The 15,853-nt window shown below is 45.4% G+C and overlaps 1 protein-coding gene across 1 annotated transcript; it reads left to right on the top strand.

The window, feature by feature from the left end:
- The first annotated feature begins 1,896 nt into the window (after positions 1 to 1,896).
- ankrd24 (ankyrin repeat domain 24) lies at positions 1,897 to 15,774 on the top strand. The gene is made up of 22 exons (XM_068591582.1): positions 1,897 to 1,993; positions 2,190 to 2,258; positions 4,114 to 4,244; positions 4,698 to 4,786; positions 4,868 to 4,932; positions 5,077 to 5,134; positions 5,279 to 5,349; positions 5,518 to 5,624; positions 6,248 to 6,420; positions 7,034 to 7,056; positions 7,300 to 7,392; positions 7,701 to 8,024; positions 8,137 to 8,266; positions 8,403 to 8,584; positions 9,761 to 9,924; positions 10,605 to 11,401; positions 11,495 to 11,799; positions 12,529 to 12,762; positions 13,840 to 14,016; positions 14,096 to 14,266; positions 14,404 to 14,469; positions 15,397 to 15,774. The coding sequence occupies exons 2-22, from the start codon at positions 2,223 to 2,225 to the stop codon at positions 15,463 to 15,465; spliced, it is 3,465 nt and encodes a 1,154-aa protein (XP_068447683.1). The 5' UTR covers positions 1,897 to 1,993; positions 2,190 to 2,222; the 3' UTR covers positions 15,466 to 15,774.
- The last annotated feature ends 79 nt before the right edge of the window (positions 15,775 to 15,853 follow it).

The raw sequence follows: 15,853 nt of genomic DNA, 5'->3' as shown, positions 1-15,853 counted from the left end.
CAGTCCAATTTGAATAATTTATAGCAGTGAAGTTACAAACTTGAGGACAGGACCGATTTCATGACATCAGCCGATTATAAAGTCAAGTCAAATTTGTTTCGGTGGAAAAGAGCTTTCCCTCCCCGGACTCATCAAACCCTTTAATGTCTCCTTCTTACTGCACGAAACAAATGTTTGTTTTTTTTAAACAGCAAAAGAACAAGATTGTGAAAACAAGATTCCTACATAGTGAGAACCAGTCATTAGCATGTGAACTAGATCAATAAGATGTGTTATCTTCTGGGAAAGATTCAGATCTTGTTGACACAACATGGGCCCTTGATATAAGATCCCATTTGATAATAACATCTTCCCACAGGTTAAGATATTTTTCTTCAGATGTCAAAGAAATACCATATTGTGATTCTTCAGCACTCCCGCCCTTTCGTTCCTACCTTTGTATTTTTATCTCTTGTCACGAATGTACCAGTAATCTTTCCTCTATTCCCCCTCCCCGCAGCTATACATTCCTGTTTTTCATCTGCACAATCCATTTTGTTTTAACACCTTCTCTAACCCAGTAACATATTGTTTCCATCCCGGCTGGTGCGAGAGACAGAACTGTATGGAACAAAAGATTGGAACTGAGCAAGAGATGCAAAATCAGAGTCAGAGAGACGGGCCAAGCTGTCAGACTCTGCAAGAGGAAGACACATGGAGAGCACAGAGGAGAGGAAAACAGAAATGGAAAATCAGGATCTCTCCAGCAGTGAGAGATTATCACAAACAGGCAGACAGACAGGTATTAAGTCTATTGTGTTTTTCTCAAAAAATAAACACTGTCTCATAGGAGCCAACAATCGAATTGAATCAAACAGAAACAACAAGGCACAGTGGAAGATTTGAGATAATTAATAAGACTCCCTCATTAAAGGGCTAAATATGGATGGAACATTTTCTCTAAACTTCAAGCTTTCAGTTGTTGCTTTCCCCTGCTGAACAGCTTCATGAAGTGCACACACATGCTGTACAGCACGAGTAACGTTCATGTACAACCTGACACACGTCAATAAATGTTATAATTTAAAGTCATGCATTAAATGTTAATATAACCGTGATGAGTCTTTTTGTTAGATTTAGAGGTTGGAAAAGAGGCTTCACAGTTGAAGGAATCTGCTGAGCATTTACTGCCCTCATTTGGTGGCTAGTGTGTATTACATGTATCGTTTCTATTTTTTGAGAACAACCGAGGCAAGTCTATTTTTTACTTGATAGTTTAGGAAAGTAATAAAAGAAAAAAAGTTTGGAAAGTAAATTAAGTTAGAAGTTAAAACAGCCTAAATGAATTCGTATGTATTCACTATACCCAGAATCGGGCAACATGGATTACAACAAAGGCGTTAACGACAGGACTTCAGTGAAATGTCTATTTATTAAAGTATTTAAGCCCAGTTGCACCCAAAATTGTAGAGTAATATTTAGGTAAGCATCAAAGTATTTTATTCACTCACCTCGTTCTGCATTACAGTCCAAATGTACGTGCTTCCGGGTTCAGCTCCTTCAGAGTTGCAATTGGTTACGTTCACTCTATGGTTTCAATGATTGGTTGAAAATTTCCCAAAATAATTAACTTTCCCATAACCCCGCCCCTTGCGTTGTAGCGCGAGCTAGAGCGACTGACACGATGACAAAGTTGGACATGACGTAACGCAACGCACCAGTTTACTGTGTTAAACTCACAATAACAACACTGCACTTTAGCACGCGGCTTCACGAAAGAAAAGAAGCTCCACGTTGTGCTGGCTGTGCGCACGCGACAGGACATATCATCCGTCATCGCCAATCAAACGTTGATCCGGTGTTTTGCGCAATGCTGATTGGTTGATTTACGATTGGGGCGGGTGCAGTCCTGCTGTCCTCCAGGCAGCACTGACCGCAGTGTGCTGCTGCGCGCCGCTGATGGGACACAGGAAACACTCACCTGGAGCTGGACTGTCCGCCACAGGTTTTGCAGGTCAGTTTATTCATGTGTGTTGACAACATTAACGGCATTAGAGTTATAATAGATTATGTATTCCTAAAAATGTTGGAGCACCATCGTGTTGCAATGTTGCTGGGACACTTGTTGATGACTTAATGATAAGTAAATCAATTTAAACCACTTTAAAACAATAGCACTCAAGTGTGTTTCTTTGTCTTGTTTATTGCAGTGTTGCTGTTGAGACAGAGGCCATTACACCATTATGAAGAGTCTGAAGGCAAAGTTTAAAAAGACTGAGGTGAGAACCATCTGTTGGGCCATGTGGAGCGTCATAGTGGGATGTATTTAAAAGTAGCACACCTGTTTGCTACAAGCCATTTAGAGATATAAGCCACAACACGCTGTGTTTCAACCTAATATTACAGCGTTCACCTGCTCCTGGTCATTTATATAGAAGACCCTAAGTTGCTCCATTGTTGTGTGTGTGTGTGTGTGTGTGTGTGTGTGTGTGTGTGTCTTTGAGAGGGAGGGAGAGAGAGAGAGAGAGAATAGGGGTGTGGGGGTTCAGTGTCACCAAGCAGCAGCAGGAGAGCACGGCAGGGCAGACTGCTGCTATAACCAGAGATCTCAAGTAGCCTTCAATTATTCACACGTGCACATGCACACACACATACACACACACACACACACACACACACACACACACACACACACACACACACAAAGGAACCCCACTTTCCTGCTGTCATCCCTGTGGTACTCTAAAGGGTTTTGTAATGTACAATTTAACCATGTTCCCTTTTGTACTTTATTTTTAGGATTCTACTTTTTGGCCTGCTCCTTGCGGCTCCTTGCGAGCTGACACACTGGGGGTCAGTGACCTTGCTGCATTGGGGCACAAGTAAAGCCTGAGAAACTAGCAACCACTGGCCAGACAACAATGTGGTCTGAGCATTTGGATCCTGGTCCTTTTAGCATCTTTACAGCCTGTTAGTGTCCGTCGCCTTATGGAGAGTATCTACCTCTTTGTTTGTGTTAGTGAACCACAATAATGACAAAGATGATCCCTTTGGATGAGTAGTTTCATTTATTAGCCACTCAGTGGAGTTAAGAACATTTTGTCCGTTTGTTTGTCTGCCTCTTTATGTCCTCTCCGCCACCTGCATGATCATCCAAACTGGCAGAAGAGAGCTCGTTTCTCCTATTTTTGCTGAGTCCTCACATCTGGCAGGCCCTGCTCTGTAACTGCAGAGAAACAGATCTACAGTGTGACGCTGCCAGGGGGGTACCGTGCAGGACCTGACAGAAAAAAACTAATGGAGAGAAGGAGGACGCGTGCTCCAGAGAAGTAGGCTGCAGAGAAATTATTAGGTTAGAGGAAGGAGGACAGTGAGGAAAGGAAGTAGGTGCAGTGGACAGACCGGCTATGTTCCTGCTAGCAGCAGAGGCTGGATGATGGGACAGCGTTTTGGATGCGGACAGGGAGCATTACATAGCAGTGATACTGTGTGGGTCTGTGTGTGTCTGTGTGGGGCAGAGTTTTTGTGTGGCGAGCTATTCAATTTCATTGGAGGTGTGATTTTGAGGATAGCATAAATTCTCCGGTATGTAAATCTCAACTATGACGCTGCTGTGACCTCTGAAGGGTATCTGGGAGAAAGTTATGGGTGGCAGAGTTCTCTGCAGTATCGAATGCAACTGCGTTATGTAGCCCAGCGCCGACAGTGTGTTTTGTCAGGCAGGACACACAGCGGTGGCTTGGTACTCTGTGCTGTATTTAGCCGTGTGTGTATGTGTGTGAGAAGCCCTGCTAAACAGTATGGATCCTCAGCAGCCTGTTTTTAGCCTGATGAAGCGGTTCTGTCCTTGTTTCAGCCTGCTGCCTCTGCCAGTAGGTATCCTCTCTCTCACTCTCTATCCACTAATCACATGGATGGGAAAGGAAATATCCCTTCATTTGATCTATTTGTCTTAAAAGTAGTGTGTTGTTACTTCTAAAACGGGTATCTCTGGGCATCATTCTCATTGCATTATATTTACTTTGGCTGCCCAGTGGTCTATTGTTTGGTTTGCCATGAGAGATGCAGTGTGGTGTCAGTTTCCGTTGGGGCAGTTCAGGGTGGTGACCCGTTCTCTGGCTTGGTCCCCCTCAGAGTCAGGACTGGAGTAAGAGTGATGAGAGGCTCCTGCAGGCCGTGGAGCAGAATGAGCCCGACAAAGTCTCCGCTCTCATCGTCAAAAAAGGCCTCTGTCCCACCAAACTGGATGCGGAGGGCAAGTCAGCGTAAGTGGGACACCTAGTGTTTACCTCCTTATGTACTAGTAGTTGATGCCTTACGCGTATGGTCCTTTTGAGTTCCACTCATTAGTGTCATAGTTATGTTTAATAACTGCTGTTGCTGCTCCTGGCAATGCAAAATACACCATTTATTGTGCAGCAGCAAAGTCATTTCCCGTGGAAATAGTTACCACTGGGTGTTTAGTGTGGGCACTTAAAGCATTGCAATAAGTCCACTATGAATTATTTTTATTAATCAAATCCTTTATATTTTCCCCTCTCTTGATCCTTCTTTTGTTAAACGGTGAAGATGTATTGTTTACTCTCTCTTGCACTAAAACTACAGTGATGTGTGCACTCAGCAGTTGAACACTTCTGTGAATGTTAAATGGAAAGTGATTGTTATTTTTCATCACTAAACACTCGTGACATGCGTATTGTCCTTCGTCCTTCCGGCAGGTTCCACCTCTGTGCTTCCCGAGGCCGGCTGGACTGTCTGGAGGTCGTCATCTCTCACGGAGCAGACGTCAACATCACTGATGGCGCTGGTAGGGTAGTATCCAATACATGTTTTGTCTCATGAATTGTCATGAATTATTTATTAACGTCCGCTTCGCAACCGGTTGCAGGCTCCAGCGCGCTTCACCTCGCAGCCAAAAACGGCCAATCAGAGTGTTTGAAGAGGCTCCTACAGGTAAACCCAGAATGACAGCAGTGGAGGTTGAACCATCAAATATCGTAAAGTATAAATGGAATAATGCAAGCACAAATTTTAGGACGGCACTAATTACAGATGGTTTATGATGTTATTGCTATTTTAATTACTTTCATCCGACAGGAGAGATTAGCAGTGGACTGCACCGACACCATTGGGAGGACACCGCTTCATCATGCAGGTACCAGTTACCAGCTACTACACCGGACTGAAAACAAATATTCTATAACACCCAACTGAACAGAGTAGTCCTTTGAGAATCAAACTGCATTTAAAATGTATGAAAACAACTGATATTGACCATAATTGTGATTATTTCCTGCAGCGGTCAGCGGCTGCTTGTCCTGCTGTGAGACCCTGTGGGATTTTAAAGCCAGTCTTGATGTCCAAGATGGGGTATGTTGAAGGGTTTGAATATGATGAATACATAAATAACAATCAGTAATAACTTTGTATTTACTTACTTTATTATCTCTTACGTAGTACTTTAGACATCATTATCAAACAGGTCAAATGTGTTGCCGCAGCGTGATGTTTGAATAATGGCGTGTATCTCTCTGTCAGGACGGGGCCACCCCTTTGATCTTGGCGGCTCAAATGAGCAGAGTGGAGCTGTGCGTCTTTCTGTTGGGTCGAGGTGCCAATGCAAATCTACAAGACAACCAGGGAAGGTACTGGACTGTTAATGCTCCTCTGGGGTTTCGATGAGGCAAGAGGGATGCCTGGCTCTGGATTGCTCTCTTGTAGCTGCTGCTGAAGCTTTGACAGATGGAATGACGGCCCGCTGAGACCGACTGCGGCACGAAACAGCCTTTTTAGTGCTGCGAGAACCAAAAAAAACCCCTCTGCGGGATTATTCTCACAGCAGTGGGGTTGTCTGGGTCAGGATACATAATGGATTCCCATAGAAGTCTCCAGAGCGTGGGGTAGATTTGCAAGGATGCGGGTCAAGACCTCCAGCAGGGCCCAAGAGCTTTCACATATCTGCTTGGAAAGGATTATTAGAGACATTTGTTCAGGCGCCATTATCATCTAATGAAAAAAAAATCCAATACCTTCTCCTGCAATTCATTTCGAATCACAATCTGATCGGTGACTTTGGAATCCTTGACCCATTAGAAAATAGAGCTCAGTGGGTTTAAGTGTTACTAATGCCCCACAGGCTGATGATTTATCAGTCTGAAATGGACTGTGAGTCTAAAATTGATGCATTCAATTCGACGACGTCGTCAGTTTACTCAGGAATGTTTTTTTTTCTTCCTGCTGAGCTGAGATGTGTCTTTTGCAATCGCAGGTCTGCATTGATGCTGGCGTGTGAGAGCGACGGCGATGAGACCGTGGAAGCTCTGCTGAGAGGCGGGGCCGACACGCAGCTGGTTGACGCCCTTGGACACAAAGCTACCGACTACAGTGTGACAACGGGCAACCAGCACATCACGCAAATGTTGCAGGACGGAGTGCCTCCCGGTACAGTATGAGGCCTGAATTATTTTTGCCACCTGGAGATATAATGTGATTGAAGATCTCACGAGGCTCCTTTGACAGCTCAATCACACTATCATAAATCAAAATGAAACAGCTTACGGCCGCTGTTTATGAAAATGTGAAGAGGCCTCGCGTGGAACACGTTAGCAGCAACTTGGAACAGATCATCAGATCCAGTTTGTGGCTTCTGTTTGTGGTTGTGACTCTGCTCCGCCAGGAAAGCTGTTATAAGAGGAAGTGGATCAGGAGGACAGCTGGGTGTGATTGTGAAGTGGGGTTTAAAAAAAAAGAGAGAGAGAGAGAAAAAAGTATTTTTCTGCTTTTATCGCCCAACAAACACATTACTGATATATGTGAAACAGATGTGTGGCTGGTTTGAAAAGGAGATGGAGATAAGTCGGTGTGCATATGACGCTTGACCACATTAGTTTTATTCTATAATTGGACATTTTGGTGGATTTGCTACAAGAGACACGGAGGATACTAATACAAACTTTATAGTAGAAAAGAGACAGGAAGTTTGAACGCACATAATCAGATGTGCCTCGAGCTGATTGCGAGGTTAAAGTGTGTTTCTTTCCCTCTGCGTACAAAGCTCCTGAGGGCGCGGGCGAAGAGGTAATGTTGCATAGCTGCGTGTTTGATCACTCCCTCCATCAAATGACATCATGTTCCACTTGGGCTGATCATATTGTGCATGTTTTCCAATATGAGCTCATTTTGTGTGCGTGTGCTGCTTTCTTTCCGTTGGCCTTCGCTGCTCTTTGTCTTATCTTGGTTTCCTCAGGTTCCCCGTTTTTTGTTTATGTTGAGCTTCACCTGTTTTGTTTATATGTGATCAACCTCCCGCCCCCCACGCAGCCCTCACAAGTCCCATCGGGCGCCTCATCAATGCAAGGGGGCACTACGCCCCGCAAACGGAAAGCTCCTCCACCGCCTCGCTCGCCTCTCCAGGTACTGTGAGAAACATCTCACTGGATGGAAAGCTCTTCTTCTCCCCTCCACAAGTACAGGCTAGCTTTACGCTGTTGTAAGCGTGTTTCATATGCAGAACATCAGTTCACACCCTTTTAAAACTATTTTTTGTTGTTGTATTTATTACTTTGCGAGAGCAAACACATCTCCATAACAGATGCTTATTTTGAATAATCCCTTTGTTGATATCTCTGTTGTACAATATTACATCTTGAGAGATTTCCTGAAGAGTATTGTGTTTTTGATGACATACAGAGATTCCTTTTATTCTGTTTCCCATCACAAAGATCCACGGTCTGCCGCCCTCTCCACAGCCGCGAAGTCCTGCTCCACCCGCCCAGTCTTCTGAGCCCAAATCCCCTTCCCCATCGCCCCAGCCCACAGAAACACAGCAATCAGTCCAGGTTAGCAGTGTAGATCTTAATCTTTCTTGCAACATGAAATGCAGATTTTATCCAGGGGTTCACATCTCCTGTGGTTGTCTGCGCAAGGCAGAGGATGAAGAGGTGTTTGAGGAGATTCGCCGACTGCGTCTGGAGAGAGGCCGTCTGCTCCAGAAGATCAAAGCCTTCGAGCTGCAGCAACAGAGCGCCCTCTCTGCCTTGGAGGAGGTACTACACACATCCTCCGGATCCACCTGTACCAGAGAAACTTAAGTCTTTTGTAAAGACTGACGGGTTGTTTGTTATAACCACTATTTGTACATGGGTGTGTTCACTCTAGTTATCCCAGCTTAAGCAGCGTCTAAAGGAGACAGAGGCAGAGAGAGACCAGCTGCTTGATGAGCTGAAGGGAGGCCATGGTATTGGGGCCAGTGACTCTGAGGACATGGATGAAATGTTTGACTTCCCAGGTATGTGTTTACATGTACTTCCCAGAACCTGCTAGAGCATGCATGTACTTCCCTTTCCGCATGGGCATTCCTGTGCGTATCCCATTAAGTACACGGATTGATTATTGTTGTTGGTTCTCTTTAACGTTCCCTCTAGAGAAGCTGCTCTCCAAGCGCTCCAGAGCCTCCCCTGGTCAGGATGAGGCCACTTCTCGAGGAGACGCAGAATCGGCCAACAACCCCTCCCCTGTCCCCGGAGACCCAGGGGCTGTTGCCGAGCTGCGCAAACAAATAGAGGAACTTGCCTCACAAAACTCTGAACTGGCTCTCAAAGTGCAGGTGAGGTCAAAGAGAGTACAAATACCACAGAAACACACTTTACGTGCGAACGCACTTACAACAAATAACGCATATACATCGCAAACCGCAAACATACTCATTCAACCGGCATGCCCCACTTAAAAGCCCACAAAATAAACTCCTTTTATTTATCTCTCTCTGTGACCCACATACACATATCAAGATACTATCACAAAAAATGTAAAACTAATATAAAAGCAGTAAAGACACATAACAACATGTTTCTTTTGCTAATGTTGTGACACACATACACAGTTCCAGGCCTCTTTAAAGAAGAAAGATTGATGGGGAAGTGAATATTAAGTGCTTTCCCCTCCTGCTGTCCCTGACTCAAACATTAGTCATAACCACTTTAACTTCATGACTCTAGTGCAGTGAGGCGGTTGTGTCCATGCAGGTATAAATAGAAGAGGACAGCATCAGATGCAGACATGGGGGCCAGTCTGGAGACGTTCTTCACTAACTGGGTCATGCTGGTTGAAGTATTCTCTTCTCGTGTGGTTCATTCATCACTTTGTGTAGAATTGATCTCGGCCAAGAACTTCAGTTCTGTCCTGCTGTGTGAAAAAGAGCCAGACAGGAAAGCGAGAAATCTAAGGTGTGATATGAGCGCAAAGCGGCAGATTAAACTAGATCAGAACCTCCTGCTGTGATTTAAATGGTAAAGGGATTCCATAACTCATATTTAATTAAGTTCATTAAAGAGCAGTTCTACCGGTTGTACACATAGGTCAGTTTACTAGTCACTTTTTAGCTTGTAAAATCAACTCTGGAGGAGCTTTGTCAAGCGTGAGAAAATAACTGGAAGTGATGTAACCAGGGTTGTGTCTGCGTGGCCATCAATTTATAAATTATGTATGCATTTATGACAGAAAAACATATGTATAATTAATGGGTTTTAAAGTCTGCTGCTGACTCAAGTACAATACTAAATCACTGAAGTACTCTAAGGTATTGAATACCTGCAGTCGATGGTACTCACCTACTCACAAGCCTAACAGTAAAGTCTTCACTAAAATGTGAAGTGTACTCTCAAGGCATTACATGTAAATATGCATTTTTATCTTCTGGAACATATCTCCACATTGGCTGATAAACAGTTACTGATAGTTGACAATCTCTATACCTCACTATAGTCTCCCGTGTTGTGCACAGATGCTGGAGATGTTTGAGAAGGATGACACAGACATGCAGAGCTCCAGCGCGGACTTTGTCCCCATAGTCCAGTATGAGACCCTGAGGAAGGAGTTTGAAGTCCTTCAGGAGCGCCTCTCTCAGGCCCAGGCTTCAGACGAGGCCTCCAGCGTGGCAGAGGACTGGTATGTTTGAGTCATTCATACAAACTTCAGTTGCCATCATAGAACACATTTGCTGTAGCTCAGCAGGAGTTTTATTCTGAGATGTGCTCACTTTTGATGATGTCATTTCTAAAGTCTCAACGGTGTCATTTGGGGGTCTCCATCAGGGCCATTTATTAAAAAAAAAGCTGCGCATTTGATTTTTACTGCAGTGTGCTGGAGGCTTGGGGGCAAAAGGTGCCCTGATGACATCATATGATAGTGTCTGGACCTCCTGCTGAGGAATATATGTGTATTTGTTTAGGTTGCAGTTGTACGCTTCAATAATACAGTATTCTGTACGATGTAGACACATAATTAAATGATTAGCTGGGTAATTGATAAACAATTTGTAGAGCAAAAAAAGACCAAAAAGCTTCTTTGTTTTGACTTCTCAAATGGGAACATTTTATATTTTTCTGTCTTTATCTGTTCAAATTGACTATCCTTGGGTTTTTGGACTCTTCGTCAGAAAAATCAAGCGTTATCACTGTCTGCTTTGTGAAATTGTGATTGCCATTTCTCATAAACGATTAAGCCAGTATAGAATTTACATGTCGATCAGTACTGCCAATAACCTCTAGCACGGGTTTATGGTGTGTGGTGTTTTTGTTGTTTGAGTTCTTGCAGGAAAGATGACCAATCTGTGTCTTGTTCCACAGCGGTGATGACAAGTCTCAGGGAGGAGGTGCAGATGCAGAGAGCGTGGAGGCGCTTAAGAAGAAGCTGCGAGGACTAAAGAAGCAGTTGGCCTCCTCCCAGTCTGAGCTAGAGGAGTTGAAAGAGCAGATGCGCCTCGGGGTTCTCTCGGTGGAGTGTGGTGAAGGGGATACTGCCGCGGCAGGTGCTGGGGCCGCGGAGGAGGGTCCGAACCATGAGGCACAGCAGCTGAGAGCGAGGGTGACGGAGCTAGAGGAGGAGCTCGCTCAGAGATCGGCCGAAGCAGCCGGTCAGAGCAGCCGGGACGGTGACACAATCAAACAGCTGACGGAGAAAGTAGAGGAACTCCGTTCCGCTCGGTCCCAGAGAGAGTCCACGAAAGAAGAAGGGGAGAGAGACGGCGAGGGCGAAAAGACGGCGAAGTGCCTCCGTGACAAAGTCTCTGAGTTGGAGGCAGCCCTGGCAGAGGGCAGGACATCGGGGAAAGATGGAGGAGGAGGAGGAGGAGGAGCAGCAGCAGGAGATGGCGATCAGGTCCGTCGCCTCCAGGAGCGTTTGGGAGAGCTCGAGGACGAGCTGAGGAAGTGTGTGCCCCGCTCGGAGTTGGAGGAGGTGCAGGTGACTCTGGGGCTTCAGTGTGAGCAGCTGGCCAGGGAGAGGGTGGAGGTGGCTCGAAGGCTCAACATGGCACTCCTGGACCTGGAGAGACTCAGGCCGCCTCCACGCGGAGATGATGAAGAGGAGGAGGAGGAGGAAGAGGAGGAGCATTCAGAGAGCTCAGAGCCCTCGGGCATATCAGGTGTTCTGTGTTGTTTCTTCTACTTTTTAAGCAAAGTAAAATGATTAAGTCAATTACGATGATTGACTTTTCTCTCTGCCTCTGTCCCATCAGGCCACTCCAGACGCTCCATGGCAGCGGTGAGGGAAGAGCTGGAGGTTGCGAGGCAGGAAGCGGCCCAGGCTCTGGACTGTCTGTGTGCGGAGCGCGAGTGTCGGGCACAGGACGCCCTGCAGCTGAAAGACGCAGTGCCCCTCTCGAAACATAGGGAGGCGCTGTCTGCAGTGTCCGAGCAGCTGGCGCAGACTCTGCAAGAGCTTCAGGAGGAGAAGGCCTTTCGTACTCAGGCTGAGGAGCAAGCAGCCAAACTGGAGGCCATGCAGGATGCCATCCCCAAAGAGGAGCATGAGAAAGTCAAGGTCAGCAGGAGTCCAAACTGACCGAGAAATAGGGGGTTGGGATATGCAGGCGTCCAGGCTCAGACGCAGGTATAGGCCTGAACAGTTAATCCAATGTTTTACCAAAATCGTAATATGGCGAGTGCAATTTTCAAATTGCCAAGAGGCACGTCATTCAGTAAATGCAAAATGTGTGAAAATACAATTTTAAAGTTACTACACGGAACTTTTAATTGGTGTTAATTTGTGCGGTCCTTGGGGGTGGGGATGTTTCTGAGCACCAGTATGAGTTGATTTGTTTCTACCAGTTAAAAGTCTCAATCACACAGTTTTCACAAAATAAGTTATTCACCATTTTGAACAAGATTTTTCAAAGGGACACAAAAGTAAAAGCATCTTATGTGTTAGTCACAGCTGCTTCTAGCTGTGATATCCATTGTGTTGTCTGATTGACAAGCGAACACAACATATAGCTGTTAGTCGATAGAGAAGGAATGAATCCAAACAGGGTTAAGAGCATAGCATGTATACGTCTGTTAAGCCAGTTGTGACATGAGTTATTTCACTGAAGACATAAGAGTATTTTTCTCTGAAGTCAAGAGGTATGATTTACATTTTGTACTACCGTGTCATTTGCAAGTGCCTGCATCATTTCAAGTGTTGATTGTAAACAAACAATGTTATTATTATGTTACTGGTCATCAGAATGAATCAGGTAATCCTTGTATCCTCGCGCTCCCTGCCTCTTAGTCAGAGCTCCAGCGCTCCCTACAGGCCAGTGAGGGAAGTGCAGCAGCAGCCCAGGAGGCTCTTCTCGAGAAGGAGATGGAGCTGAGGGAGCTGAAGTCCCAGAAGGCTGCAGAACAGGGTCTGATCTCCAAGGAGGACCACGAAGCCCTGCGGCTCTCTCTGCAGGCTGAGATCAACGCCGCCACCGCCCGCTTCAACGACCTCACTCGCAAACACGAGAAGACCTGCACTGAGGTGTGTGTGTGTGTGTGTGTGTGTGTGTTTGTGTGTGCGTGCCTTGTATCAGTCCCTTCGAATGCCACATTAGATCTTATTGTGTCTGTCACAAAGTGAGCTGTGTTCCATGAAGGCCTTTTTCCCGCGTCTACATTATTCATATGTGTATTAATTTCTCTATTCAGTATGTCCCTCTGTTTCATTGATCCCTCTGTACATGTGGCTACTGATGCAATGAAGCAGTGTTGTCTGGACACTGTAGGCTACTAATGACACTCCAAAAGACGTTTCCATGAAAACTTTCACTTTGTAAACTGGGTAATTGCCTCAAGTTGGCAAACACAGAGGTTAATAAGGGGCCACATTCTCACATGGGGAAATACATTTCAAATAGCTTTCATGCACTTCATAAATAGTACTGGCAGACGCAGATTGGATTCAATCACAAAAATGCTGCTTGTAACAAAAAATCAATAGCAGGATTTAATGTTAGTAGGTGCTTACACCCACAATAGAAAGTAAATGTATGCTGATAATTTAGGAAGTATCGTCACAAAGTCGCATTTCCCCGAGAGAAAGCAACAAAAGCTAATGTGTATATATTTACTGGAGTCGGTTTATTGTGCGCTCTAACGTGGGTGTACGAAGATCAAAGAAAGAGCCGTTACTATGGGAAACTGGAAATTCCTTTGAGTAAAAACTCAGACAACAGCGGTCTGGGGGAATAATGATGTTGAAAAAAAATATGTTTGATTTTACTCAAGATGAAAACTGGAAGAAGATCAGCACACAAAACAAGGTATAGCATGAGATGCTACTATAGAAATGTTAAAGACCAAAGCAAAGACGCTTTTCTACCAGCGACACAGGTTAACACATACAATATAAGTCTATTTCCTGGAGGGTTTTTTGTCTGCAAGTATGTATATCTGTCTGTATGAGCCGTATTAATCACGGCAGCAACTGTAATTCCACTTTAAATACCAAACTCCAGTGCTCCTGGACCAGCCTCCACAAAGGCGTCTGAATTTGAGACGTGATCAAATGGACTGCCTTGCTGTGACAGTGACATGTGACGTGGTTTTGCTGGTCCAGGTGTTCCAGGTGCAGAGGGAGGCTCTCTTCAACAAGAGTGAGCGGCAGGCCGCGGAGTCCCAGCTGGCCACGGTGCAGCAGCAGCTAGCCGACCTACAGGCCCAATCCAGCCACATCCAAGAGCTCCACAAGGGCATCCAGGAATCCCAGGGCCTGGTCAAAGAGAAAGACCGCAAGGTGAGAGAGCAGATGGCCAAACAGCTGCTGTTAAAGCCCCTTTTAAGGCGGCCGAGCTCATGCCTCTGTCTTTGTGCAGATAACAGATCTGTCCAAGGAGATGTTTCGGTTGAAGGAGGCCCTAGGAGCTCTGTCACCTCCTCTGGGCATCACCTCCTCCTCCACCTCATCACTACCTACCCATCATGGTAACCCCGGGCAGCAGGTGGCGCTGCAGAACAGAATCGCCATACTCACCCAGCAGCTCCAGGTGAGGAGAGCACTGACACGAAGGATGTGCGGAGCCTGCTTTCTTTCTCAAAGTATAAGGAACATCATCCATAAAAACAACAAAACAGACACTTAGCTCTTTACGTGACTGTAACATGTTCTGTGACCTTTTTGCAGGATTGGGAGAGAAAGCACAAACAGGTGGTGACTGTGTATCGCACGCATTTACTGGCAGCTGTACAGGTGAGTTGAATGCACACATTCAGGCCGGAGCACAAACCAAGATGTAACCCTTTGTCATGAGACCAAAAAAAGGTTCCTGTGTGTATGCGTGGGTCTCAGGAGGAATCTATGGCGTGTTCTACTGTCTGGACAGACGCTCAGGGAATGGCACTGACTGCTGGTTTTGAGTTGTTCCCTCTATGTGCATACAATTTCAGAAGAGATGCAAGCAAAAAAGGACTCGACTCATTCTGTCGTTCTATCAGTTTCACCGTAATCCACAAGTATTGTGCAAACATGAGCTGTTTCTTTTGTCATGTTGGTTGTAATGAGCGACTGCTCAAGTGTTGTTGACCTCAAAGAGAGTTGCTGGTTTCTTATTTATGCTTTCAGCAGGTTAGTGATGAATAGGCCGTCCAGTGTGCTTTATCTCTCTTCCTGGTGCATAAGGCGTTGAGATTGAATTACCATATTATTCTTTTTTTTTTGCTCAACACGTTTAAAAGTGTCTGGTTCCAGGGTGTACAGACTGTACATAACTTCTCTCCTGGGTTGGTGTTTTGACATTTTGGAAGAGGCCTATAGCATTACAGTCAATCCATGCAATCTGATCGTATGAACTGTATAATCAGCAAACCTCTGAAACCTCTTAGTCAGCAGGATTGACAAGATGACCGCCTGCCATAGTGGGTGGGTGGCATCTCTCCCCAGTGGTCGTGTTAGCCCCCCCACTTGCCCTCTCTTGATGTAAGGTTTTAAATTATGTTCAGCTCGAAGGCAGTCTGTCCTTGGCGGAAACTTGCAAATCTGTCTGCTGCTCTGCAAGGATGAGTGGGTATACCTATGAGCCTGCGAAGGGGGCTCAGTCTGTGTTCAGAGAACTAGAAACCAATGTGGAATACAATGTAGAAACGTCATTTTCTTACACTGGTGTGTGTTGCCCAGCAGGGTCGAATGGATGAAGAGGTGCAGGGTCTGCTAGTCCAAATCCTGAGGATGTCACAGCAGGGACACTGAACCTCATAACATCTGAAGTCTCAGTCCACCTCCAGTCCCTTGGGGGGTCACATCAGCATGCATCAGCTCCATCTCAGCGATCTGTGGGGACCAGCATCACAGAAACCTTCTGGGAAGCCAAATACAGCTGATCTGTGTTCAGCTGTAGCTGCATGTGTACAATACAGTGACTAAAACAACAGCAAGGCTTGACTGATCAGCAAACAGTGCAACATGGAACTGTGGAGTGCCTTCATGGCTGGATAAGCTAACTGACAGCAGCCTATAAGTCAGTGTGTGGTAGCAGAACATGAATGTGAAAAGAGAGTTTAGGATGTAGAATATGTGTATTGATTGTGACAAGCCTTTTTGATTTTATACAATATAATTATAATAAAAAAGAAACACA

Source organism: Clinocottus analis, unplaced genomic scaffold, assembly GCF_023055335.1.
Source record: "Clinocottus analis isolate CAN_PGR_092001 unplaced genomic scaffold, fCliAna1.0.p SCAF_25, whole genome shotgun sequence".
Classification (NCBI taxonomy): domain Eukaryota; kingdom Metazoa; phylum Chordata; class Actinopteri; order Perciformes; family Cottidae; genus Clinocottus; species Clinocottus analis.
This window is presented reverse-complemented; position numbering and strand designations above follow the sequence as displayed.